General features: G+C 45.2%; 3 protein-coding genes across 4 annotated transcripts in view; 1 reads left to right on the forward strand and 2 right to left on the reverse strand.

Annotated features, from left to right (window-relative positions):
* Positions 1 to 263, reverse strand: part of SAP30BP (SAP30 binding protein) — a 30022-nt gene extending 29759 nt beyond the window's left edge. The window contains exon 1 of the mRNA XM_014308456.1: positions 260 to 263. Within this exon, the coding sequence (XP_014163931.1) occupies positions 260 to 263 (4 nt within the window). The remainder of the gene's footprint in view (positions 1 to 259) is intronic.
* An 809-nt stretch (positions 264 to 1072) lies between these two features.
* Positions 1073 to 25625, forward strand: part of RECQL5 (RecQ like helicase 5) — a 36284-nt gene continuing 11731 nt past the window's right edge. The window contains exons 1-7 of the mRNA XM_031059918.1: positions 1073 to 1082; positions 1170 to 1291; positions 3035 to 3553; positions 4112 to 4217; positions 4762 to 4873; positions 7024 to 7186; positions 7526 to 7608. Of these exons, the coding sequence (XP_030915778.1) occupies positions 1073 to 1082; positions 1170 to 1291; positions 3035 to 3553; positions 4112 to 4217; positions 4762 to 4873; positions 7024 to 7186; positions 7526 to 7608 (1115 nt within the window). The remainder of the gene's footprint in view (positions 1083 to 1169; positions 1292 to 3034; positions 3554 to 4111; positions 4218 to 4761; positions 4874 to 7023; positions 7187 to 7525; positions 7609 to 25625) is intronic.
* SMIM5 (small integral membrane protein 5) lies at positions 9646 to 24864 on the reverse strand. 2 transcript variants are annotated; one of them, XM_031059968.1, is made up of 6 exons: positions 24770 to 24864; positions 18254 to 18392; positions 16471 to 16624; positions 14685 to 14986; positions 11078 to 11216; positions 9646 to 9778 (listed from the first exon to the last, which is right to left on the reverse strand). In XM_031059968.1, the coding sequence occupies exons 3-4, from the start codon at positions 16595 to 16597 to the stop codon at positions 14865 to 14867; spliced, it is 249 nt and encodes an 82-aa protein (XP_030915828.1). In that variant the 5' UTR covers positions 16598 to 16624; positions 18254 to 18392; positions 24770 to 24864; the 3' UTR covers positions 9646 to 9778; positions 11078 to 11216; positions 14685 to 14864. The 2 variants fall into 2 exon arrangements, with proteins under 2 accessions (XP_030915828.1, XP_005424626.1); XM_005424569.2 differs by lacking the exon at positions 18254 to 18392 and having other exon boundaries at positions 24770 to 24862.

The following is a 25625-nucleotide window of genomic DNA, read 5'->3' on the forward strand; positions in this document are numbered from 1 at the left end:
GGCGAGAGGTGAGGCGGGGCACGGGAGACGTGTGGAGCACGGCGGGGTGTCCGTCTGTCCGTCTCCATCCGTGCGGGGGGACGCTGCAGGAGCTGCTGTTGTGCTGCTGTGAGCGGATCTCACCCGGACTGAGCAGCAGCGCCCTGCCCTCCACGCCCTGCTCTGCTCTGAGGTGGTTTTGGTGGCCCAGGGGCACGTGCTGCACACGAGCTCTGCATCTTTTCCTTTCATTTGTTTTGTGACACCGTCATTGTATCACCCATGGAAACGGGAAATGGAAAGGGCAGCATTGTTGGTGTCTTCTCTAGTGGTCTCCCCATACCTGGCAGTGTGCTTGTGGTCAGATGACATCAAACATTCAGACATTTTCAGAGTAAAACTGTCCTTGTGTTAAAGACAATACCAGCAGAGGACTTGATTTCTTGGCATAGCTGAGATCCTCAGAATCCTGGGGCTGTTATCAGAAACATTTTTGTGCTGATGTTGACACACACCCCAACAGCCAGCTGGGGGTGGGCAGGCAACTCACACAAACAAGCTGCCAGCTCCCCCAGCAGCTCTCTCAGTGTGCATCAGAGCAGTGCCCAGTTCAGTTTCCATCTGTCACCACTCACTGTTGACAACAGACCTGTCAGAAGTGGGATTCTGTGTGCAAGGTGTCTCTGCACCTTCCTGGCTTGAGCTGGATCCTGGTTAGTGCAGGAACAGTCACTCACTGCAGGATGTGATCAGTGTGGTTGAGATTTCCAACTCCTGTTTCATGTGAGGGGCCTTTCTGGGATAAGCTTTAAGAGGATGTGGTGAAGTTCTGTCATGGGGCTGGTAGTGTGGTAAGTGGAGGTCTGTAAAATGAGTGAAAGCAGGAGGAGATCTCCTTTTCTGGAGGAGATTCAGCATGAATAACTTCTCTTTATCTTGGTTTCTGTGTATCTTCTGGTACTTTTGTACAGCTGCCTCTAAATGTTTACAAAGCAATCTGAGGTTCTTTGAAGGAAACCACTGCTGGCATGCAAAGTATTGCTGTGCTTTTAGAACCTAAACTGAAGGGTTTTGTTGCTGTGCCACCTGGTACATGCACACAGGTGCTGTTTCTGCCCACCCCTCCTGCCTGAGCCCCAGGAACTCAACACCACTCAGAGGCCTTGAGCTTTCTTCTGTTGTTTTTGCAGGAGAGAAGGATGTCTTTGTGTGCATGCCCACAGGGGCAGGGAAATCCTTGTGCTACCAGCTTCCTGCAGTTCTGGCAGTGGGCATCACCATTGTCATTTCACCTCTGATTGCACTGATTCAGGTAACTGTCTCCTGTTAGCTGGGGAATAGCAGCCAGGGAAGGGGAGGCTCTGGAGGCACAGCAGCTGCCCTCTTGTCCTTCTGCTGCTCACCTGCCTCTGGATTCTCCTGATGTCTCAGTGTGCTTTCCTTACCCTGGGATAGGTGAGGACAGCAGAGTATCTCTGGTATGATCCTTTGCATTTCTCTAAAAGGATGGTTTTGTCTTTAAAAATAACCTGGTGGTTTTTATAACTGAGCCTTTGTCCATTTTCTCCAGACATTAGCAGCAAAGCAGAGTAACTCAAATGCTCCAGAAGACAGATCTTTAACCAGAAAAAAACCTGCCACTTTACCTATAAAGTAATAACTCCAGGAGTGCTGAAGTTGCCTTTGAAGGCACAATTCATTCTGCATCAAAATGTCTTTTTGTTGCAGTCAATCTGTGACGGGAAGAAGCTGGTTTAGTAGAGGTGCTGCATGAGCATTTTTATCTGTGAGACTTTTTTTCCCTCTGTTTTGCCTTTTCTACTGTTTCATCACCTGTTGGGAGAAACAATTTCCTGTAAGAGCAGCTGTAGCATTGCTCAGACTTGTGCAGACCATGAGCACTGTGTGACATCTGCTGCTGCAGGCTGCTGGTTTGGCATTTGTTATTTGTGGAATTATTTTATCTCCTTTATTTGTTATTTGTGGAATTATTTTAACTCCTCTCACTATAATACATGTTAAAAATTATAGCAGGCTTGGTGATACTTCTCAGAAAGATACTATAAAGAGTGAATTTATTCCAAGTGTGAGAATTACTGGTGAAACTTCAGCATGGCCAATATTAGTGAAATGGAGGTTAAGATCTCATTGATAAGAGAGTTACAAACAGGTTGAGATTAGCTCTTTGAGTCTTAGAAGAAAGAGCTGGAGTAAACCCCCAAAGTCTTCTCATCCAGCCCTGACAAGGGGCTGCTGTGCCTGAAATGATCATGATGTATTTTAGTGTAGCCAAACTTCAGGAGTTCAGCCTGTGCAGTTCATTATAGGGAAGGCTGAGGGGTGACTGTGAACAGAAAACAGAAACAGACATTAAATCAATTACTGAAGCCAGGTATTGAGTAAAATAATGAGATACCTGCTTTTCAGGACTCTTCATATCCTGAAATGTCAGGTGCTAGTCAAGTGCAAGTCAGCAGAAGACAGGGAAGTGAATTTGTATGGCCAGCGTTCATCTGGATGTGATGCCATGTTTTCTTTTTGGTTTTCATGACACAACCCTCACCCATGCTTCTGGTTCTGCTGCAGTGGTGATTTGCATGGTCCTTGCACTTTGTCCTGTCTCAGTTGTGTTAGGACATCCTTCAGTTATTTAGGAGTGAGCTGCTCCCTGTTCTTGCAGGGTGGGAGTGTTCATTTTCCATCTGTGACAGCTCTGTAGTGTAAATACTGAGATGTGTTCAGGTCACTGAGCCTGTGATGAGTTGTTCTGCACAGGTCCCTGCTGGTGTTCCCTAGCAGCAAAAAAACTGTCTTAAAGTGAATGGATGCACAAAAATGCAGCTGAATGTGAGAGCTGGATGGAGCTCACAGGTGAAGGAAAAGGCATCTATAATTGAAGTTGTAACTAACAGGACTGTAGGCGTGTGTTTTCCTGGGATTTGATCCTGGAGGTGGAAGCTGGGGCCTCACCTGGGTCTCCCTACTAATCTTTCTCGGTGCTGGTGACTTTGTTTATTCTCATTTGATTTTAGTTTCTATTTTGTATTTACTCTAGGATCAAGTGGATCACCTGCTGGCTCTGAAGATCAAAGCCTGCTCTCTGAACTCCAAGCTGTCTGCCCAGGAGAAGAAAACCATCCTGGCCGACTTGGCAAGCGAGAAGCCTCAAGTAAAGCTCCTGTACATCACCCCAGAGATGGCAGCTGCCTCTTCCTTCCAGCCAACACTGAACTCCCTGGTGGCCAGAAACCTCCTGTCCTACCTGGTGATTGATGAAGCTCACTGTGTGTCCCAGTGGGGACACGATTTCCGCCCCGATTACCTGCGCCTGGGCTCCCTGCGCAGCCGCGTCCCCCGCACCCCCTGCGTGGCCCTGACTGCCACTGCCACCAGGCAGGTCCAGGAGGACGTGGTGGCAGCTCTCAAGCTCAAGCAGCCACTTTCCACCTTTAAGACTCCTTGTTTCAGATCTAACTTGTTCTATGATGTGCAGTTCAAAGAGCTCCTTACCGATCCGTACGCCAACTTGAAGGATTTCTGTCTGAAGGCGCTCGAAGTGAAGGGCGCTGCTGGGGTAGGTTTTACCTTTAGGGAAGAAAACTAAACTGGACAAAATCTACCCTCATGGTCCCTGGCTTTCCAGGGGTTGGTGGGGCCCTGACAGGTCTGTGGCAGGAAGTGATGAGGTCCCAGGGAGGAGAGTGCTCATGTGTATTTTCTAACTCCTCTAAAAGTGCACACATATGTTTTTTAGTTACTCCAAAACAGGTAGAATGTGAAGGCTGTGGTCCTGTCAGAGGTGTCCTCAGAAGGGGGTTAGTCTAAAAGAAAATTGATTAGGAATACAGAACAAGCATTTCCACTTGGTTTGTCACATCTTCTGTGACCATTGTGTGTCTATGTTCTGCTCTTTTAGTGTTGTGAGGGTGAGCAGAAGCATTTGAAGTGCTGTATTTCCTGTTCTAACACTAATTCTCAAAATAACTCTGCAGCTCAGCTATAACCTCGGCACCTGGGTGTGTTTGTGAGATGCTTCTTGCATTGTATCTGCTAGGAGAGGATGAGGGGCTGTATTTGCAGCTCTGTTGTTTGACTTCAGGAAGTGTCCTGGCCTTTGTCTCCTGGCTCCCAGGTGTACTCTGGCTGTGGCATCGTGTACTGCAGGATGAGGGATGTCTGTGACCAGCTGGCCATTGAGCTGAGCTACCGAGGGCTGAAAGCCAAGGCCTACCATGCAGGTACTGAGGTCTGCATCTCTCACTAGCTGGGAAAACTGAACTTTGCCACCTGGGTTGGGGCTACCTAGAAAAGAGCTTTCTAGGCATGCTCTGCACTCTGTGTGATGCTCACACATCAGGTCTGTGAGGTAAGTGCAGGCCCTTCACCACAATGGCACTCCATTGTCTCCAGAACTGTTGGTTTTGTTGGATTATTCATGGCCTGAATATAACAACTGCTTTTATCCTGGGTGGGGAGCTAGATTTTTTCCTCTGGAATAAAACCAGCTGCTGCTGACTTCTGCTTGGTCCCAGGCCAGTTTAAACACTGGGAAGAAAAGAGTGTGTACATTAGTCAGTTTTAGCAAGGGAGTTTGCCTGCAATGGGAGAATGGATGAGAAAGAAAATCCTCTTGTTTCTTTCCTTCTTTATTTTGGGGGGGGGGTTTGTTTTGTTTGAGGGGTTTCTTTGTTGGTTTTTCTTTTCTTTTGGGGGGTTGGGGTTTGTTTGTTTGTTTTGGTCTTTTTTGTGGTGTTGTTTACTTTCTTCTCTTTTCCTTCCCAGGGCTCAAGGCAGCTGACAGGACTTCTGTCCAGAATGAATGGATGGAGGAGAAGATCCCTGTCATTGTTGCAACCATCAGTTTTGGAATGGGAGTAGACAAAGGAAATGTCAGGTGTGTGAGGCTGAGTGTTATGCACCATCAGAGACTGAAACCTGAGCAGGGGGAAGGAAAAGTCTCGGGCTCTGTTACCTAATCCACCTGACTCAACTGCCTGATGAACACTTGCTTAAACCAACAAAACTAGTGCTGGAAGTTTTTTATCTTGAAAACAGCAAAACCAAACCTTTGGGAAGGCTTTGTAAAAACAGTAAACACAAGGTAGCAGAGCTCCTCTTTGCCAGTCAGCCTTAAAATCAAGAAAATGGGAGGAATGCTTTTCTGCCACACCCTCCAGGGTTTCAGAAAGAGCCATCTCAGTGCAATCACAGCTGTCTCTTTCACTTCTCTTAGTGCAATAGTTGCTGTCTAAAAGCAGCGGAAAGAAAATCTGCACCTAAAATAATTCACCCACCCTCTATTAAAATAGTCAGAGCCAGCTTTTTTTGGAGATCTCTTGCAGTGCAATAGGAAAAAAATAGCCCTTCACAAATGGCAATAACTATATAAAAATACAGCTCTGGTTCAAGGACAGAAACTTTGCACATGGTTTGCCATTGCTGTTCCTCTGAGATTGCTGTCCCCATAAGGGCTCTGGGTTGGAATTCCTGCCCTGCAATATGGCTGTGCTGAGTTATTATTGTGAACACTTACTAGAGGGAAAATTCAGGTGCAGCTCAGACAACACCCACAACAGATCTGATCTCTAAAATCCACATACAGAAGCTGCCCTGAATACTGTGAGAGAAGGGCAGGATATCACTGAGCCAATCCCATCAGCTCAAAACTGTGCCATCCCTCTGCCTGTGTCACTGTGCTGCCAGGAAACAGTGCCATAGCAGTGACAATTGTACTCCTTGATGCATCTTTCCAAAAAGAGAAGTGAGGAGTCTCCTAGGACATGAATTAATGACCTGCTGAAGCACTCTGCCCTGTCCAGTGGTCATTAAAAAGGCAGAGAGTAACTGAAATGCATAGGGCTGACTGAAAGTGAAATATAGCTGAAATATGCTTGTAATCTGGTTACCTTACAAGAGTTAAAACAACTCTTTACAGGATTTTTTAAAAATAACTTAAAGAACATTATACCCAAGCCTAGTTAACAAGGCACTGCTGCTTAGCCTTTGCTCTGTGCTGGCAGATTTCTGAGTATCCATGCATATGTTATCAAATCAGATCAGGTCTGACAACTTCTGGAGGTGACTCTTCTGGACAAAAGGGAAAACAGTGGTGGTGTCCCTTTTTATTAGATAGAATCTGCTCCTCTGTCTTCACTGTTAATTCAGTTCTGCTTAAAATTATTTATCAATTTCTTCAGCAAACTTCCTGATGGGCTTTAAATGTGCAGGGCTCTGATGCTTCCTGCTTGGCCAGTTCCTGGGTTGTTTGTGTTTGAAGAAACACATTTGCTTGCTTTTGTCATTTAATCTTTAGCTACACCCATATGCATCATATCTGCCCTTGGGTCATGCTGGCTTTGAGGCAGACTTGAAAACATTGGCAGCATTACTGTGCAATCCTCTCAAAACAGGTATAAGCTGCATTGCTGAATAGTCAGGTACAAGCAGGTTTAAAGCAGTCTTGCAGTGCTGTGTTGAAAACCTTCCTGCAGAGATTACATAAAATTTAGTAATAATTCTATAGTCATATTTTTTGGTTAGGAAGGTTGTCTTCATCTGAGAAGCACAGTGAGGTGGAATTTCCCATGGAGATCTTGGCTAAATGTCTTTTTGAAAGAAAGTATTTAAAAATCTGTAGTTGTGTCCCACAAAATAAATACGACCTTTTTATTAATGCTGTATTTTATGATAAAATCTCCCAAACTACTTAATTCAGTGTTCTTATTCCCAGTCTTCATAGCTGCACAGTTCTTGTATGCATGTTTGGGATACTCATGTGCTCATTCTTTTCTATCCACATGGAGTGGCATCCTGCTCACATGCTGCCCAGGTGCATTTGGTTTCTTACAGCTCTGCTGCTTTCCATGTCTTGTGTGTTAAGAGGACTAAAACTTTAATTATGTTCAAATTCTCTTGCTGTGTTCCGTCCTCTTTTATGTTTTCTGTCCTGTTTTTTGCTGTTGTTGATGCCCACAGACACCAGACTGGTGTGTGCAGTGCTCTGAGGAACCTGCAGCCTCATGTTCCCTGTTTGACCCCATGCAGATTTGTTGCCCACTGGAATATTGCCAAGTCAATGGCTGGGTATTACCAGGAGTCTGGCAGAGCTGGGAGAGATGGAAAACCATCCTGCTGCCGCCTCTATTACTCAAGGAATGACAGGGATCAAGTCAGCTTCCTGATCAAGAAGGAGCTCTCTAACATCCAGGTGAGAGCTGCAGAACTGTACCCACCTGCCTGCATCACCCTGCTTTGGCTCTGGTCTGGTTTGCCTGCAGAAACCTCTGAATATGAAGAGATGAAATGAAATGTACTGAGTCTAGAGCTGTGTGGAGCCCCATTTCAAGGGGTAGCAGAAGGAAGGGAAGCAGGGAAGGAAAAGAGTGCCAGAGCCAGCTCTATTAGAGAGGAATAGAGCAGAGACAGGGAGGTGTCTGTAGCTGTTTGCCACGTAGCTGAGAAGGGTTGGATTTGATCATTGGTAGAGTTACTCTATCTGTGTAAATTTACATTGAAGACTACAGTTCCTTATCCCATCTACTTTCAGGAAAAAAAAGGCACCTTAAAAGAGTCTGACAAAGCTGTGATGACAGCTTTTGATGCCATTGTGAACTTCTGTGAGGAGCTGGGGTGAGTGCATTTCTTTCACACACCACTGTTAATGCTGGGGAGAACATGCCCTGTTCTTCCAAGAAACTGTTATGGCTGAGATCCTGCATGTGTCGCTGAGAAATCTCTTACCACTCCCACCTCTGAGTTAACTGAGACCTTGGTCTTGGAGTCTGACCAAGTCAGGGGAATGTTTAACTTCTCTGGTGATACATTTGACAATATTCCATCTTTGATTACGGGTTGACTTTGTTGCATTTGCGTTTGTTTTGACTCTCCTCCTTCGCTCCTCTCCTAAGGGGGCAGAGAGCCATGGGATGGAAGCATTTAGATTTAATGTCTCTGTAAATCTCAGTGTCTCCACTCTGCAAAGTGTCTGTGATTCTCACTGACCTTAGAAGGATCTGATGGTGCTTAGAATGTTTCAGAAACAGGCTCAAATTATGGATGTGCCCAATCTAAATGCAGACTAGCAACCACAACATGCCTTGTTCAGGTTTAGTTCATGCCTTGTATGCTGTAATTGTACTAATTGCTGTTCTATGCTGGGTCAGACATCAAAGCTATAATTTTGCCAGGAAGAGAGCAGTATATGTCCACTAACTGAAAATGATCTTTGTGTGTCATGCTTACAAGTTCTTCATTTAGTTTCATTTTTCACACGTGGGTCTAGGACAGCTTTTTCAGCATGAATGTAACACATGCTGCTTTTCTGGTGCCTTGGTGAGAGTGTTCTCTCCTTGTCATGTTTGGCAAACAAATCCTGGGTTTATGGGAGAGTCTTGCTTGTACTGAAGTGTGGCTCAACACGGAGCCCTGGGGCACTTGAAGGAGCATTTCTTTGCCCAAAGTCAAGGTGATGCTGTGAAGTAGCTGCTGGGAGACTTCTTTTCCTAAGAATTTGATCCACTTGTCTGAGGAGCTCTGCCCCTTCTGGTGTGTGTTCCCAGATCACAGATGGCTGTTGTGGCTGGGTTTTGTATAATCATAGAATGGTTTGGGTTGGAAGAGACCTTTAAGATGACCTAGTTCAACCCCCTGCCATGGGCAGGGGCACTTTCCCTTAGGCCAGTTTGCTCCGAGCCCCATCCTACCTGGCCTTCCAAGGGATGGGGCATCCATAACTTCTCTGGGCAACCCGTTCCAATATCTCACCACCCTCAAAGTAATAATCTGAGTAAGGGAATATCACTGACTTAATCAGAAATCACCCCTCCCAGACTTTTTCTTCCCTTACTCAGCTCGGTCCACTCTTCCAACTGCAAATCATGGGGTGTGCATCCCAGAGTCACATATTGCAGCACCCCTGCCTGGCTTCCCTGCTCATAACTCTACAGGTGACTGAGGTGCTGTGGAAAGCAAAGCCACGTTGCATTTCTTTTTTACATATTGAATTAGTACAGTTCCACTCACTATCCAAACAGTGAAAGCAAACCTCAAACTCTGACCTTACAAGGTTATAAATAAGAACAAATAAAGACAGACTGTGTACTGGCAAGTAAGTTTTTGCATAGTGTATTTAGGCCTGAGTATGACAGGAGAACAATTGTCTAAGCTGCTTTTAGAGAGTGAGTTCAAAGCTTTCAGTGGCCAGAGTTTTTCCTACTGCCCTTTTGCAAGATGAAAACCCCCCCCAACACACATAGCTGCAGCAGCAGAACACATCTTTATCAGCTTTAGGTGGTGGCTGACCATTTGCCACCTCTAGCTGGTGGTTTTGCTTGAAAGATGAAAATCAGAGACGAGTTTACTTCGGTATTTGCTGAATGTTGGAGTTCCTGAATCCAGAAAGCCTCATGTAGTGAGTTTGCTGTGGCCTGCAGAACAACTTGCTGGCATTGGCACATTGCTCTTGATGCAGGGAATTTGCATGGAGAGAAATAACCACCCAGGGAGTGAGATGAGAGTTTTCTGTGAACAACACAATCAGGTTGTACCCAGGCTGGTTCTTGCTCAGCTGTACCAAGTTCTGTGTCCCCACTTTGCTGTCTATGAGCCACCCTGTCTGTGCCTTGGAGATGTGCAGCACCCAAAGATAGCAGCAAATAAAATGAGAGCAATAAAAACAAAACAGAAGATGACAATCACCACCAGCCCTCCAAGAGCCCAACCACTTGTTGCAATCAGGCTCTTTAGGTCTTGCAGCTCTGAGGATGCCTCTTGCTCTGGTGACATGCTGGCTTCCACCCTGCTGGGGACAGACAGCAACAGGGTCAGGTCTTGTATTCTCTCCATGCTCTCAGCCACAGCCCCAAAACCAGTGCAGGTATGCATGGTGTCTGTGCCTGCAGGCATCCCCCTCCAAAAGGAGGGTCACCCTTCACAGAAATGGGAGCATAAACCAGAGGAAATCCAGCTGAGACTGGTTTAACAATAGATCTATAGAGATGTAAAGAGGAAAAGCTGCTTGCTCTACAGCATTCTGGCAGTTGAGATTTATTTTAATCATAGCTTATCAATATTTTCAATCATACAGTGTCTCTCCAGTGTGTTCAGTATGAACTCTGTGTCAGCTGTACAGCCTATACATGAAAGACAAGTATTCAGTGGGAGAAATTCCTTGATAATATTGGAAGGATCTCTAAAAGGGAGAGTTGGGGGCTTAAACTCTGAGGTCACAATGGAGATTAAAGGAACACTTATTTTAAAACAATCAAGAAAAAAACCCCACCAATAATAAGCAAGGATCATGTACAACATGTTTCTTCCACAGGGCTTAGAATAGTCCAAATATGTTAAAAAGGGTGTCCTATTTTTATGTTAAACTCCTGCTAATGAAGTTTGCTTCAGTAATGGTTTCTGTTACTCTGTAATAGAAGCATAAATTTTCCTCCCACAGGGAAGTCCAATAATAATTTAAACTGGGATCTCAGTGGGTTCTACTCACTTGCTCTTTCACTGATACTTTGAATAATGACTTTGCTGTCAGCTTTCTAAAGAACATCCAGCAACTCTTACTGAGCATCTTGTGGTTTTACTAAAGCTTCCTTGCTTCTCAAGGGAAAGGATGGAATATTTCTCACACTTTCTTGCAAATGCGATTATGCATATGTAATACAGGAAGAGATACAGGTTATTTTTGAAAATTTGCTTGACTTGCTGCCTCTTATGTCTGTATCCTGCATACTCTAAGAAGAAGAATTACTCCTGTAAAGTGTTTCATCCTCAGCAGGCTGGATTTGAGTTGAAGCACATGCTCACACTTGCTGAAGTTTTTGTTTCTTTCTCAACAGTCAGATTTATTCAGTTAATGGTTTGTTTTCTGGGTAGATGGCAGATCACTGTGCTCAGCCTTTAACCAACCAGCACATGGGACATCAAAGCTGTTCTGGATTCCTTTGCCTTCAAGAATGAGGCAGCCTAGATATAATTTCCTTAGACCCAAAGGCAGAAATCCTGTGGGACTGCACAGCCCAGGAAGTTCCTGTCTCTTTTACAAAGTGCAGTTCACCTCCCAGAACAGGAGAGTTGTATAACATTTTATAAATACCTGAAGCTGTTGTGGTTTGTAGTAGGTGTTGCCTCTGTTGCCTCCTCTTCACCCCTCCAAGAGATCTTGTCCTGTGGTGAGGGGACCCCTTGCTGTACCTGGAGACTTGTAGAGGTAGCCTGGAAGTTGCCTCTTTGGGCTGAAGTAAATGATTAACAGTTGATTAATTCCTGCAAAGGTGTGGCTAATCTAATCAAATCAAAGGCCTTGAACTCAACTAAAAAGTCCTAATTCAGCTGTTTCTCAGACATTCTTCCTCTTCATGGCTTTATCCACACCTACAGCTGTTGCAGGGCTTGTAAAGGCCCACTGTCTGGGGCAGGCTGCAGGATGTGGTGGAGGGAAGAGGGCTGTGTTTCCTGGATCCTAACTGGCTCTGTGTTGAATGCTGCAGTAGGAGACTGGAGTGAGACTGAACAGGACTGCCCTGCAGTCCAAAATTCATTGTGACAGTTCAGGTGAATAAACCCATTCCAGAGCATTGCACTGCTGTGAGCTGCCATAAAACTATCACTTTCCTGGCTGGAGAAGACCAGAGGGATGGTGCTGGAGAGAGAAGGGAGGGCAGAAGGAGGAGTGTGGTGTGTGAGACTGCCTGTGTGTAAAAGGAAACTTATTTTTCACAAGCCTGTGAAAAATAAGGAAACTTACTTTTACACTGCCTGTATGTAAAAGGAAACTTATTTTTCACAAGCCAAGCAAACCAGAGGGATAATGTTACAGAACAGAAGCTGTTCCATTAAGTCATCAGTAGAACTTCAACCACTTCTGCTGGAGGGGTTGGCCTTGCTGGCTCTTTGAGGTTCCTCAGGGAAAGGAACAATTTCAACACTTTTTATCCTCATTACTGAAGTAATGGTATTCCCATGCAGTTCCTCCTAGGCTTTCACAATATGAATGGCAGTTGCTGTGTTAGAAGCAGCCTTGCCTTATTCTGTGCTTTTCTGCATTTCCCTCTGCAGGCTGAAACAAGAGGGTCCATCCTCACTGCTCCCTATAAGTGTCTGTATTTCAGTACTGATTGAAGCCAAAACACAAAAGTTGTGTTAGTGCTGAGCAGGGACCCAGGGACCAGCAGGTTTGTAGTCAGCAGAAGCTGAAGAGCTGCAGGAAGCTGGGCACTTGCTGGCATCTTTCAGGCTACCCTGAATGCATGCAAGAAAGCAGCAGATCAGGCAAACAACTGACATGTCTGAGCCCCAGCTGTAGGAGTAGTCCAGCTGAGTGCAGTGGTACAAAATAGTCCAACGCAGAACATCAGGCCTGCGAGGTCCAAACAAGTGTGTAGAAATTGACCCCCTCTACATGGTACCTGGTCCTCTGCTCCAGAAAGCCACCTGAATCCTTTAGAGGATTGTCTGTTTTTCTTTCCTTCCCTTTTTTTAACACTGCTGTGTTTATTCTGTTTCTAATTCAGGAACTCGCAGTGGCCGAGATAAGACAGGAGCCATTTCTCTTGTTCCTCTGCCTGGTATCTGTCAGTGGTTTAACTTGTACCACCACTGGGAAACATGCATTTGTGGCTTTTCCTGTTGAGATAAGGTCTGGCAGCTTGTTCCCAGTGACAGCAACCTGTCAGCCCTTGGTGTGTGTCCAGCCTGCCAAGCTTCCCCCTGTCTTTGCACAGGCTGGCTCTGTGCTGCTGGAACAGCCCTCAATGGGATGTTGTTAATGTCTGCAGCTGGCACTGTCTAGCACAAGCCTGGAAAGAAAGTGAGCTCTGTTCTTCCCTGGGTCTTGTGACTTAATCTAGATACAAAAACATCTGTTGAGTCTGTCTCTGCAAAAGAGATTCTGAGGCTCCTGATGTCACTTTGATTGCCACTCGTTTGTGAGTGAAATGAGCAAAGACTTATGCGACAGGAGGTTGGTGTGATGCACCTCTGAATGTTTACACTGATGCCACACTTTGGATTGTTTCCCCCTAACATGTTGGTTGGCAGTGAAAGCTTTGGGACAGCCTAATAATTTTTTTCCTTTTTTTTTTCTTTTTTTTTTTACACTTTGTTGTTTCAGTGTAACTGTGCATGCAGTAACTCATGCTAGTGCAGTCTGCTCTGGGCAGTTGTCGTGCTGAGTCTCAAATATTTATTTCTGAAGAACATCCTCATTTTCCACTGGAAAGTTTTACTTTTAATTAATTTAAAAGTAACACTGGTAGTTTTAGGAATTTTATTTTTCTTATAATTCTTAGACTATGTCTCTGGCTGCAGATATATTCCAATGTGCAGCAGTACAAAAATACCAAATACCTAGATCCGGTTTGTTGGCAAAAAATAAAGTGCATTAAATACATAAGAAGCTGAAGTAATGTGCCTTTTACTAATATGGGTGCAGGCAACAGAGAAAATACATTTCTATACAGAGTTTCCTTTATTTTTCTGTACCTCCTGAAGTGTAAAGAGTATTTTAAAGCCCACTGTTAAAATCTTGATCATTCTGTTCTCCCTAGCTAGACGTTGGCTTTGGTACATACACTTAGTTGGGATACAGAGTCAAAAGATGACTTCTCTATATTCATGTAATTGTTTATACCTTCTGACAAAGATGGTTGGTCTCCCATTTGGGGCTGAGACACCAGTGGTTCAGAGTTTAGTGCAGAATTGTGGCCTTCTTGTGCTGTGCCAGTTGTGGAAGTGGTGGCCTGTGCCACAGCCTTGTATGTCGGTAAATCCCTTTCGGAAGTTCACTGGAGTGTAAACCAAACGTGCACAGTGGCTGCAGCATGGAAAAGGGATTTATTTGCACTTGTTAACTCCAGCCCAGCAGCCCATTCTTGGCTCTGCTCTGTCACAGTGCCCGCTGTCAGCTGCTGCACACATACCCTGAAGTGATGGCTCCCATCATGTGTCACTCCTCTGAAATGCCTCTGTGCTTGCTCATAAACACACCCTTGGCATCATGTTCATGTCTACTAAAATAAACTGCACACAGTGCAGAGAGTCAGGCACAGAGATCCCTCAAGTAAGGATTGGGATTTGTTCATCTCCTGGAGCTCCCATGCTCTGCAAGAGCCATTCATCGGCAGTAAGCAGAAGAGTAGGAACCACAGGGGGTGGAGAGGGAGCATGTTGAGCGGAGAATGATCAAAATAAGCCATAGGATTGGTGAGATTTTCCCTTTTGCCATCATCTTTCTATTTACAAAGAGTATTCCACACGATCTGTTTTCTTCTTTGGCAATTTCCCATCATCATATCACCAACAAAATGACACCAGCTGTACTCAGAGCCTCAACTGGCACACTGGGATGAGAGGGTCCACCATTTGTTCTTACCAGCAGATATCTCAGCTAAACATGTCTCCTGGAGCAAGTTTGGCCTTGATCCACAATGACCTGAGCAAATGGACCTCCCAGTGGTGTCAGTGGGTTTTGCTAATGCCCAGTACCATCCTTCTGGTGAGGAGAGCAGGCAGTGCCTCGTGTGTGGCTGTGTGCATGGCCTCTGCTTTGCTCCGTGGCTCCGTGTCCCAGGAGGGATCCTCAGCTGGCCCAGCTGCAGGGCTGTCTTTGGGAAAGCTCTCTCTTTTCTCAGCAATCTGTGTCCATGCCCTCCCACCCCATCCCAGCCCAGAAGAGGGCCACAGTGATGGCAAAGGAGCTTTACCTTTCTGGTCACAGTAGTGGCTGTCACAGAGAGAAGGAACTCCATGCTGTGATTTCTGGTCCTTTGAGTCACATTCATTAATATTGTTATTGCCATTTTCAGTGGGCTAGTGTGGAAAGTCATTCCCATAGCACTGAATCCTGATGTCCATGTGTGTCCTTGATAGCAGGTTGTGTCACTTCAGGAATGGGCAGCTGGGCTGACTTGGCTCTTCCTGCGTCTGGGATCAGGGTGTCCATCACAGCCACAGCAGCTGCAGCAGCAGCAACTGCAGGCAATGATCGTGAGCACCAGCACAGTAACTGCAGAGAGAAACAAAGGATATTGCTTCATAGCACAGGAACAATCAGAGTAACCCTATGTGTCCTCCTCCTACTGCAGAGTAACCCTATGTCTCCTCCAAGTTGTTTGGTGAGCAGCAAAATGAGCAAAGCCTGGTTTCCTTGCCCTATATCCCCATCTTCCTCCTCCTAAGTTCCTGCTCCTTTGTATTGGTTTTCCATTTAATCTGATTTTTTTTTCCCTATATCTCCATCTTCCTCCTCCTAAGTTCCTGCTCCTTTGTATTGCTTTTCCATTTAATCTGGACAATCATTACCAGGCATTTCAAGACCTTAAGAGCTACATTCCAAACCATGTGAGGGTTTCTTTACCCACTTAATGGGCTGTTGTTTGGGAGCTGACATGCAATACCTAAGCACAGCCATGTGCCTGGAAAGGATGAAAATCCTGCTTTAGATTTTTGAGTAACCAGATTTGAGGGAGTTTGGTTACTCAAACTGGCAGTTGTATTTCTGAAGAGTGAGTTCAGCATACTCTTTAAGCATAGAGACTCATGACTGGGTTGTCTTTACTCTTCTGTATTTAGCTTGAAGAAAATAAGATACTTCAAATGGAGGGGTTCATTTCACAGAACAGTGGGCTAGCTGACTGTCCTCTACTCTAGCCAGGATGGCAGGTGTTGGCAGGGATGTGTTAGTTTATCTGGAGTAGAAAAGGATGACATGTTCCATCCTGCAGAACATGTAAGAGTGTGAGCATGCCTCTGGTGTGCCTGTGTTCTTTTAAAGCCTGGACCTGGGCTGCCAGGTAACCTGACCTGTGGGGAACCCGCTGTAGGGATGAACCAAATAAAGCAGCAGGTGTGACATTGTGAATTCCAGCCCAGGGAGGAGTGTCCAGCTGAATACACACCCTTCCTTTTGGCCAAGAGCAAGCCCTGTCTTTGAGGAGCAGGGCCTGTCTTCCTTCCTGCTTATTTTCCCATTGTATAAACAAACTTCATCCTCCTTGATCCAACAGTTCTTGATCCAGTTGTTATTCCTTCCATGCCATCCCCACATAGAGCAGCAGGAGGGATCTTGCCATTACCAGAGGAGAATAAATGGATTCATCTGAATTCACTGAGCCAATACAGGAATGACACTCAGAGTCCCTCTTAAGTGTCTTCTGTGGCAGGGAGATGCTCTAGTACCATTTGTCATAAACCATGTCCTATGCATCAAAACATTACAGCAGCTCTGGGTTAGTTAAAATATTGCTGATTTAACTAATGTTTAAAATTGGAGCTTTGGGGAAAGCTGTACTGTTTCCTGTCATGCTCTGCAACCATGTAAGGTACACACTGAATGGTAAAAATTACCTAGGAATTAACCTGGGCCTTGGAGCACAGCCTAGAAAACAACAGCCAACACCACCAACCCACCTACACAGCCTGTGGAGCAAATTGTCCCCATAGGAGAGGAGAGAAATTCTGACACCCCTTTGCCTCCACCCACAAACTCACCAATAAACAGAAGAACCACAGAAAAGCTGACAATCTCCACTGGCTCAGCCTTGGGCAGTTTCTGGAGCTTGAGGAGAAACTTCTCACCAATGGCTTGAACTTCCTTTAGAAAGCTTTCAGAAGACATTCTGTCACAACCTCTTCAGGCTTTATGCTGCAGGAGAACCAAACAGAGAATAAACCTTTTCACTGACTAATGCTAGGGAGCTGCCAGCCTTCTTATACAGCTGGTGATCACAAGGAAAACAAGTTTATCTGGTCTCAGTCCTTGTTCCCAGTAGCTAAGGTGGAGGACTTTTAATTGTCTACGTGTTCTGGCGCTGTTTTAATTTCAAAATCCAGCTTCGAGGGTGTTTTTGTCAACTACTTCCAAACGGTGTTTCTTCTACAAGGACACTTCTTCCAGCAGGCACTGAGTTAGACTGGACAGTGCCTGCCCTTGGCTCTCACCCAATCAAAGCACTTTTTTTTTCCAGTTGTGCTAACTTGTCCTTCCAGAAACAAATGCAATTCTAACCCAACTTGAATGCTGAACTCCACTGTACATAGTCTTCAGTTGTTTGTTACTGAATAACACAAAGTAGACTCCCTTGAAGGCTTCTTGCACTTTGAGCTACAGAACTCCCCTTCAAAAAAAGGGGGATTTACCTCAAAATACCTTAAAAAAGGCATTTACCTCAACACCTCAATACAATAGCATTAATAATCTTTATTAACCATTTTTACTGTATGTGATACTAAAAATTAAACTCTGCATTCACTAGAGACAGCTGGATGCTTTACAAGTTCTTACAGATGAATGCAATTTTATAAAGAAAGCTAAATTTAGGTTTTTTTTTTTTATTCTAAGCCACAGAGCAATATATGAATTGAACAGTGGATTCCACCCATCACTGCTGACGATGAGCAAAGCAAAAGCCCCTGGATCTGTCAGGGAGATATTTCCCCTGTGGAGCTAATCCCTCCTGCCCTGCTCAGTAATCTTAGCCTTCTTTATTCCCAGAGTGATCATCAGGAGCTCTTGTTACTGAAAATATTATTAGTCTAGTTAAAGTTAAGGGCCTCAGTTTTGTCACCAATATTTGCTGCTCTCTTACCCCACAAGCAAGATTTTAGGAGGCATTGCAACAAACTAGCTGGCATGAGACCTATGAATTTTCAAATTTTGCTCCAATTAGGAACTGGAATTGGATATTTTTGAGAAATATCCATAGTTCCACCTAAAACAAGTGTTTAGACAGGTCAACACTTGAATGGGTTCTAACTCTTATTATTGTATCAAAATGTACTGGTTTGTGTGTGTTGTAACAGGCAACACTGGGGTTTGGGACTTGAACATTGCAATTTAATATCCTGATCTTGGTGATAACACAAAGCCAAGTGACCAAGACTGCACTTCCAGAACAAACCAGCTAGTTCCTTATTGAACATCTGGCTTGGTTACTCAAACAAATGGATGCTTGGAGTTCAGTTTTTCTAAACACACTGAGGACAGAGAGACCTTGGCTGTTTCTTTGCATGCTGGGCTTAAGTACTACAGTGCCAAGTTAAATTAGTTTTGTATGTTTATGCAATTCAAAAAGGGTTTTCTTTGTTCTTTTAAATCCAAGCTAAGGAATAAAAATCGGAACCAGCTGGTTTCTTAGAAATGGGGGTGGATGGAAAATCCACATCCACAGAAAGATCACTACAATTCAGGAAGGAGGCAGAGCAGTGGTCTTTTGACCTGAAAAGGTCACTTTTGAGACTAGGGTTAAATACTTCTTTCCAGATGACTGCATACCCCAAGTGAGCTTCTCCAGAAACGGCTGCTTTGTCCTTAGTGCTGCAGGATTCTGTGTCTACAGGTTTTCGATTTTGTTTCCATTCTAAGAGATGGTGGATGAGGCAGAGGTGAAATGATTTGTGCTTTCTGTTCTTGGCTGTAGAAGAAAAAATTTCAAAAAATAAAATTTCTGGCTTTAACATTGTGAAAATGTTTATTCCCTTTGGAGGTATTTCTGCCTGTCCAGAAGCTCTCCTCATAACAAATTTGCTGTGAACTTCTATGCCATGCTTTGGGTTGCACCAGAAGCAACATAAGAGCCAGGCTTGTGAAATTTGGTTATACAGGGTAAAATTATTGAGTTCTACTGATTGTAGAACTCCATGTGGATTAGCAAAGTGCTTAGTCAAAAATAATAAAGCCTGTCACTGTAATGGACATTCCACTCTGCCCATGGTACCTGATCTGGAGCTGAGTGAAGGAGTTTTTATTCTAAAACTTGCAAGGAATTTGCTTGTTTACCTTGGTCTGAATTACATCAGGGACAAAGTTTGATGGTTGTGGTGCAGTCTCCAACCAATTCGTGAGGAAGCAAATGTTTTTCTGATTGACTGCACTTACTGCTGCTTCAAGGATTCTCTGCTTTGGGATTTCTACTTCTGCAGCAAGGTAAAAGGGTGAAGAATAAAATAATTCTTAAAGGAAAAAAGTAAAACTCCTCCAAGAAAGACAGTCATATTAATGGACTTTTGTATGTTCCATTCTACTTGTGATGTGAAGTCTTTCTTCAGGACTGGTTTTGATGTGACCTTTTCCCAATTGATTTCAGTGGAACCAAGATTTTACCCTTGAGATTAGCACAAGGATAAGGATAGTTATTTAAACCAGCTGTCTTATGCATCTGCCTCATTTACAACACAAAGGTGATGACATTAATTACAATAACAGAGTGAAGCTGTGAGAATTAATTCCTTTTGTTTTATTATATTGTGTTCAAATAAGCTTCCAGTCACTAGCAGTTGTAAAGGACAGGTGGTGGAGGATACTCAGTTGAAGCAGTAACTCTGATGATTATTATTAAAAAGGGAAGTCTCAAGAGGTTTGAAACTTAAGGTTGTGGACCTTAACTGACAGTTTACTTTCTAGACCTGGAGTGCTGCTTTAGAGGCTGGAAGAGCCACTCAAGTTAGTACCTCAGAGATTCTCAGGCATTTGGAGCAAACATAATTGTCTGCCAGTGTTTCCCTCAGTTGGGAATTTCTTCTTGCTCATCATTGTCCTTCCTCAAAACTTCACCCACTGAGGATGGGAACCCTCCAGAGCAGAGGAGACTTGGCTGTAGGGCAGCAGAGCTGATGTAACTCATCCATGTCATGGAAAAAATCCTGAATGACCACACTGCAATGTGGTCTTCATAACACATTGTAAGACTGGTGTCAGGAAATTCTGCTCCACAGCTGTAGTTAGAGCTCACATGAAGTGAAAATCAGATGAGGAGAGGCAAGACAAGAATCTCACACAGAAAAGAAAGTAATACAATGTCTTGTCAAAGGCAGACATTTGTGACATCCTGCTGGGATGGGGTGGCAGCCCGAAATTCGTGGTTTTGACTTAAGAAATAACTCATCCAGTCAGTGATGCCAGTGGAACTAAATCATCAAACCTTTCTGCCCTCCTCTAATGTTGCAAGGCCCAGCAGGGGGAGGGAATAAAACAATCGTTTAATTTGGGTTTATTTGGTTTTGGTGAAAAAAAAAAAAAAAGGCCCATTCTGCCATGTGCCATGAGTTATTAGCCTTGGTTGAAAGGACAGAGCACAGAAATGATGCAGGGGAATGGCAAACAGCTGCAGGTGTGCTGCTCAGCTGCAAGGATTACATGACCCTGGAAAACCAGAGTGCATGTCCTGTGTTTAGGACTTACATAGGATTAGATTCCCAGAAAGCACTAATGCAGATTCATCTTGCTGTGCCCACTGAAGAAAGCTGTGAAAATTGCCATAATAGCACTGAAATTATCTTTCTGAGTTGTTTTAATGGACTTGTGCCATGCTGAAGCACTCAAAGAAGTTGGCTGCTCAGCCCCTTGGAGAATAAAGCCATTAGAAAGCCTCAATCTAGACATTCAAGAGGAAAGCCTCCATCAAGGTTCCTTTCTGCTGTGAACTGGCTGCATATGGAGGCTTCTTTTTCCAAGAAAAAGAGCTTTGAGATGACCATGTACAGTGGGGTCTCACATCCCTGTGTCTGCCTGAAGCTAGTGAGGCTGCTGTGAGTCTTTTGGAATTGCTGTACATTTTGGTTTTGCATTTTTCCTGTGCATTTGGGGTTTTTGGTCTGTGTTGATCTGTGTGTGGACACAGCTGCATCCACAGGTGAACTGTAGGGAGTGGGTGAGCTGAAATTTGCTGCTGAGAATGAGACACTTGTTTACACATAGCCCTGGGGGTATTTGAGCAGCCTTTTTTAGTGCAAAAGGCACAAATTTAAGTTTGTGGTTTAGCCCCAGGACTGGAAGTTAGTAAATACAGGCAGTCTCCCTGGCCTGCCAGTGATGCTCCCTGGTTGTGACTTTGGGTAAGTCATCACATCCCACTGCTGGGTGACTTCATCTCTGCAAGACAGCAGAAGATGGAACCACATCAGAGCTTTGTTTGTTAATTGTTGTGTGTCCAAGTTTCCAGCATGCTTGGAAATCTTTAGATAGAAAGGCAACAAGTCCCTGGTTTTGCTGCAGTTACAAACTGAACTGGCCATTGTTTTGCTCAGTACTTTGAACACTTTGTTCACTGAGCCTGTTGAGGATGGATGTAGATGAAAGTGTGGTTTCCACTCTTGTTTGCTCCTAACCCAGCCATGCTCCTCATATTGTTCTTGCCATAATCCTGATCCATTGGTTTTACTGTGCTTGCATGGGTTTGTTGCTCTAGTAACCTACAAGTGGAGATAAAGCTTTGGGAGGGGGAATTTTGGGGGCAACAAGAAGCTGCCAATGCCTCTAGTCCTAATGCAGCAAGTCCCAGTGATGATGAGTTGGCTCTCCTCCACTGCCCACAGCAGGATGGCACCAGAGACCTTACCAAGCAGAACCTTCCTGATGTTCCCATCAAGCAGAATGCCAGGGCAACATTCTCATTGCAACCTTGGCTTTTCCTTAAGACTGGGGCTTTGAAGAAGCAAATGTGTTGTTCTTACTCAGACTAGTCCAATAAATTGGTTGAAATTGGACCTGTACAGGGATGGGAAGCCTGTATGGATTGTGGAGGCTTATCCAGTAGGAAATCTTACAAGGCAAGCCCAACCTCATGGAAGGAGGGTGCTGAGCAGCCAAAGGGGAAGGGATGCTTTTTATTCTGGTCTAAAACTCTAAAATAAGCTCTGACTGTACTTGGCCACTTTTTAAAGAAAACGAAGGCTTGGCCAGTTTCAAAACGTACCAGCTTTGTTCTTGGTCCCTGAAATGTCCTTCTGATTTTACATGGATAAGGTCTGCAGTGCTTCCTGTTCTCAAACAATGCTGGGTTGCTAGGTGTGCCTACAGTGGATGCATTTTGGTGTAACGTGTCATAATTCCTGCATGATTGTTTATTGTTCTAAGCTTTTAATGTACTGCTGAGATGAAAAGGGCCATAGAAATGCAGTTGTATTATCAGTGCATGGTTTTCTCTCATCATTGTTAATGCAGTGTTTGCTGCCATGACTGTAGTTGACCAGCCATGTGAATCTTAACTATAGTTCAGACAAGCCCATTTTTTCTTAAAACAGGAGTGCACAGAGCCAGACAGACCTATAATTCATTCCCAAGCAGATGAAAATAGTTTCCAGTATCAAGAGAATTCAGCCCTTGAACAGCACACACCCAAACTGGTAAATTGTAGCTCAATGCCATGGGAGAAAAGCTGGGGCTTTGTCAGTTGGTTTGGAGCAGAAGGCCACACATTCCTGAGATTTTAAAGCTGCCCTGCCTGGGTCACCCTTTGGCTGGAATACCTTGTCATCTCCACCACCCACTATTTGGAGATGGGTTTTGAGGCAGCACTGTAAATGTGCCTTCTCTTCCCTACAACCTAATACTAGATTAATGTAAAAAGGCACTGAATTCCCAGTTTCAGTAGCAGAGGTGCCCACTGGGGCACTGAGCTGGGAGTCTTTACACCTCTGCAGATCACCCTGGTTTTCTCCAGTTCATCCCACAAACAAGTCCACAAAACCTCATGAGATAATTCCTCACTACTAGAAAATTTTTAAGTGGGGAAACCAAAACACTGAGCCATCCAATGAAAGGAAAAGGTCAATTTTAAAAATAAACCTGTAGCTCTTCTACAAGAGAACTTTTTTTAGGGTTGGTGATGCTTGAATCTGGCCTGAAAGTCTATTCTAATATTAGCAAAATATCCATTTCTCAGGAAGCTGACTGAGAGGTAGCTATGTGCTTGTGAAAGCCTTTTAGTGACTTCACAAACATAGTGGGATCTATCAGTAGTTGGTGCTTGAGGTCCAGTATCTGGAGGCCCTGAGAGTGCTGGAAACTCCTCCACCTTTTAACAGCCACCTCTGTGCCCTGGCCTTGATCTCACATCTACAAGTCTTCTGAATTACATGCATTTTTGAGCTTTTTGAAATATCCTGGACTAATCCTAGTAAAGGTGCTATTGGGGTGTAGGAGGTCAAAAATCAAAATCTGCAGCAGCTGCTGCCTCGGGAGGAATTGTTTGGAAGCTCATCAGCTGTGGCTGCATGGGCAGAGCCTGCATGGAGCTGTGGGGTGGGTGCTGCTCACAGTCCCTGCTGGCCAGTGGGTGCCTCTGGCCCACAGCAGGCTCTGTGCTCAGGGCTTGTCTTAGAGAGGAGCCACTCTGTCAAACTTGGATTATTTTGTACCTTCATTCCCACACCCCCTGTTGGTTGCAGTCAGGCTGAGGCCCGTGCACTGGGACAGCTGTAACACAAGCCATGTCCTGCTGTTTTTATCCAGACATGTGTTTCACATTGCTGTGCCTCTCCCCCCACACATCAACAGCATGGCTGCAGCTGGACAAGCCCCCAGCCAAACCCATTAAGATTTTCTTTTGGCCAGGAAAACTTGGCATGTTTCTCCACCTCCTTCCCTCCCCTGCCCTTCTCCCCTCACTCCTCCCTCCTTATTCTTTTCTTTGTTGTTTCGCTAAACTTTGTTTTTTCACATGCTTTATTTAAGAAACTCTCCTAACTGCAACAAGCAACCTACAGAGACTCTCCATTAGCAGGGTGGAAACTTCCCTCCATCCCCTTGAGCCTTAGGGCCAGGCTGGAGGCGTGTGGGTCTGAACTGCTACCTCTCCTCACTCAGGCAGTTCCAATTCCATGTTTGTACAACACTAGGTCAGAAAGACCTGCCCTCCATTCCTCGTTAATGGAAATGGAGAGAAGTGGAAATACCTGATCCTTAACATTCCTCCCTACAGGCATGTGTAGGATTGGGAAGACCTTTTTCTGTGAGAATTGGCTTTCTGCTCCAGTTTGTAAACAGCTGACTGCCCCTGCACCTCCTGGCAGAGGCTGAGGGGTCCCAGCTCAGTGCTGGGAGCTGCAGCAGCTTCCAAACAGAGAAATCAGTTTCAGATAGCAGAAAGTGGGGATTTATAAGGCCAGTCTCCATTACCAGCTCCTCTTCCCGTACCCAACAGCAAAACGGAGATGGGAGCGCAGGTGGGACACCTCTGTAAAACCAAAGCTTGGACACAATGGCCTAAAATCTCTTTTTCAACCTAATGATTCTATGTTGTATAATTTCATGTATTTAGGTGATCCTTTTACTCTTCCTTCCCTTCTCACTGCATTCAGACTTGACGGTGTGGTTACTGTAAGCCATGAGCTGTGTATGTGCATGAACGTGCCTCTCCGAGCAGTGGTTCTCCTGCTGCTTTGAGCACTAAACCAGCATCTGTGCCTGATACGCTGGCTGAATTCTTCTTTTTTAAATGTTCTCATTAGCAACTCTGTAAAATCTTTCCGTTTATTTCTATTGGATACAGATGCTTAACTTGCACAGCGTGCTAGTTCCCTGACCAGGGTTTGTTTTCTAAGCTCTCTGCATCAGGATTTGGGGGATAAAACTTGGCTGCAGCTGGGAGGAGCTCCGGGAAAAGCCCGGGCCTGCCCCCCGCCGGGTTTCGTACGCGCCTGCCTGTGCTCCCCGCTAAGGCACGCACAGCTCGGACCCAGCTGCCTTGTCCACACTATTTCTGTATCAGGTCACCAGTTTATGAGGACATACGTTGTGTACGAGCACAGAAACCCGAGCAGCCAGCCTTTGTCACGGCAGAGGAGTTGCGGAGTCCCGCTCGGGCTCGGAGCTCCTTTTGTTACAGGGCGGCTGCGGTGCACTCTCCGCAATCCCATTAAAAGCTTTTCTCCTGCCACCTTCGCTCCTCGGTGTCCCTGGCAAGCAAATTCCGCCTCCCAAGCTCTGCTCCGTGGCTGACCGAGCCGGGGCAGCTCCCCAGGCTCCAGCCCCTCCGCGCTTGACCGAACAGCAGCGATAGCTCAGTCTTACCCCGACCGCCAGCTCTGCTTCTCCTCTTGTTTTTCTTTCGTCTTCTTAAACTTTTCACGTCATCTCTCCCCTTATCCTGCGGCTCGCTGCTCGGTTGTCGTGGAGATGCGAAGTTTCGTGTTACATGTGTGCCAAAGAGGGAGGGAGAGGAGTCACCGCAGGCTGAGCCAGAGCCGGTGCCAGCTCCCCGGGCCGCCCGAGGGCCGGCACTTGTTGCTGGCTTCCTCTGTGCATCTCCTCCGAGAGAGGAGTTTCTTCTTTACCTTTTAATGACGCCTTTTTCTGCCGTGAGACTTGAATGGATTTTCTGGCTGCGATAGTTTGGGGCGATGTTAAAGCGAATAACTTTCCTGTCTGCTGCCCGGTTTCCTTGCGGCTCTCAGGAGAAGGAGCTTTTCTCCTTCCCCTGTGTTCATTGAAAGGGAGAGCAAGTGCTCACAAGGACAGAGCAGCTCTGTGAGAGACCTGCCTCGAGCAGGGCAGCAGGGACATTGCTGGGGCAGTGAATTTGATGCTGGGATGGTGAATTTGCTCCGTGCCCTTGGCCAAGTCATTTACTCTCTTGATGCTGAGCTTTTCGCTTCTCGTATTCTGGGGACAGCTGACTGGCACTGTCTTGTCTCAGAGGGTGAAGCTCGGGTGATGATGAAAGGACACAGTCCTTCAGACAGGTGCAAAATTAGAAGTTCTCATCAGCCTCATGACTTGCTCTTCTATTTGATAAAGCTCATTAAATGGCTTTCACTTGACAACTGCATAACTAATTTGCCCTCATATGATTTTTATCTTTTTTAACCCTTTCACTTCACATTATTCCAAGACTTGCTGAGTTGTTTAATTCAGGGAGCATTTTTCT

The sequence above is a fragment of the Geospiza fortis genome, unplaced genomic scaffold (genome assembly GCF_000277835.1).
Source record: "Geospiza fortis unplaced genomic scaffold, GeoFor_1.0 scaffold244, whole genome shotgun sequence".
Classification (NCBI taxonomy): Eukaryota; Metazoa; Chordata; class Aves; order Passeriformes; family Thraupidae; genus Geospiza; species Geospiza fortis.

What these genes read in the sequence shown, in the direction of transcription:
- SMIM5 (XM_031059968.1), bottom strand. Translation starts at nt 16,597, where the DNA reads ATGTCTTCTGAAAGCTTTCTAAAGGAAGTTCAAGCCATTGGTGAGAAG. An exon ending in TGTGGTTCTTCTGTTTATTG is followed by an intron (nt 14,987 to 16,470) that starts GTGAGTTTGTGG and finishes TTCTCTCTGCAG; the next exon opens with TTACTGTGCTGGTGCTCACG.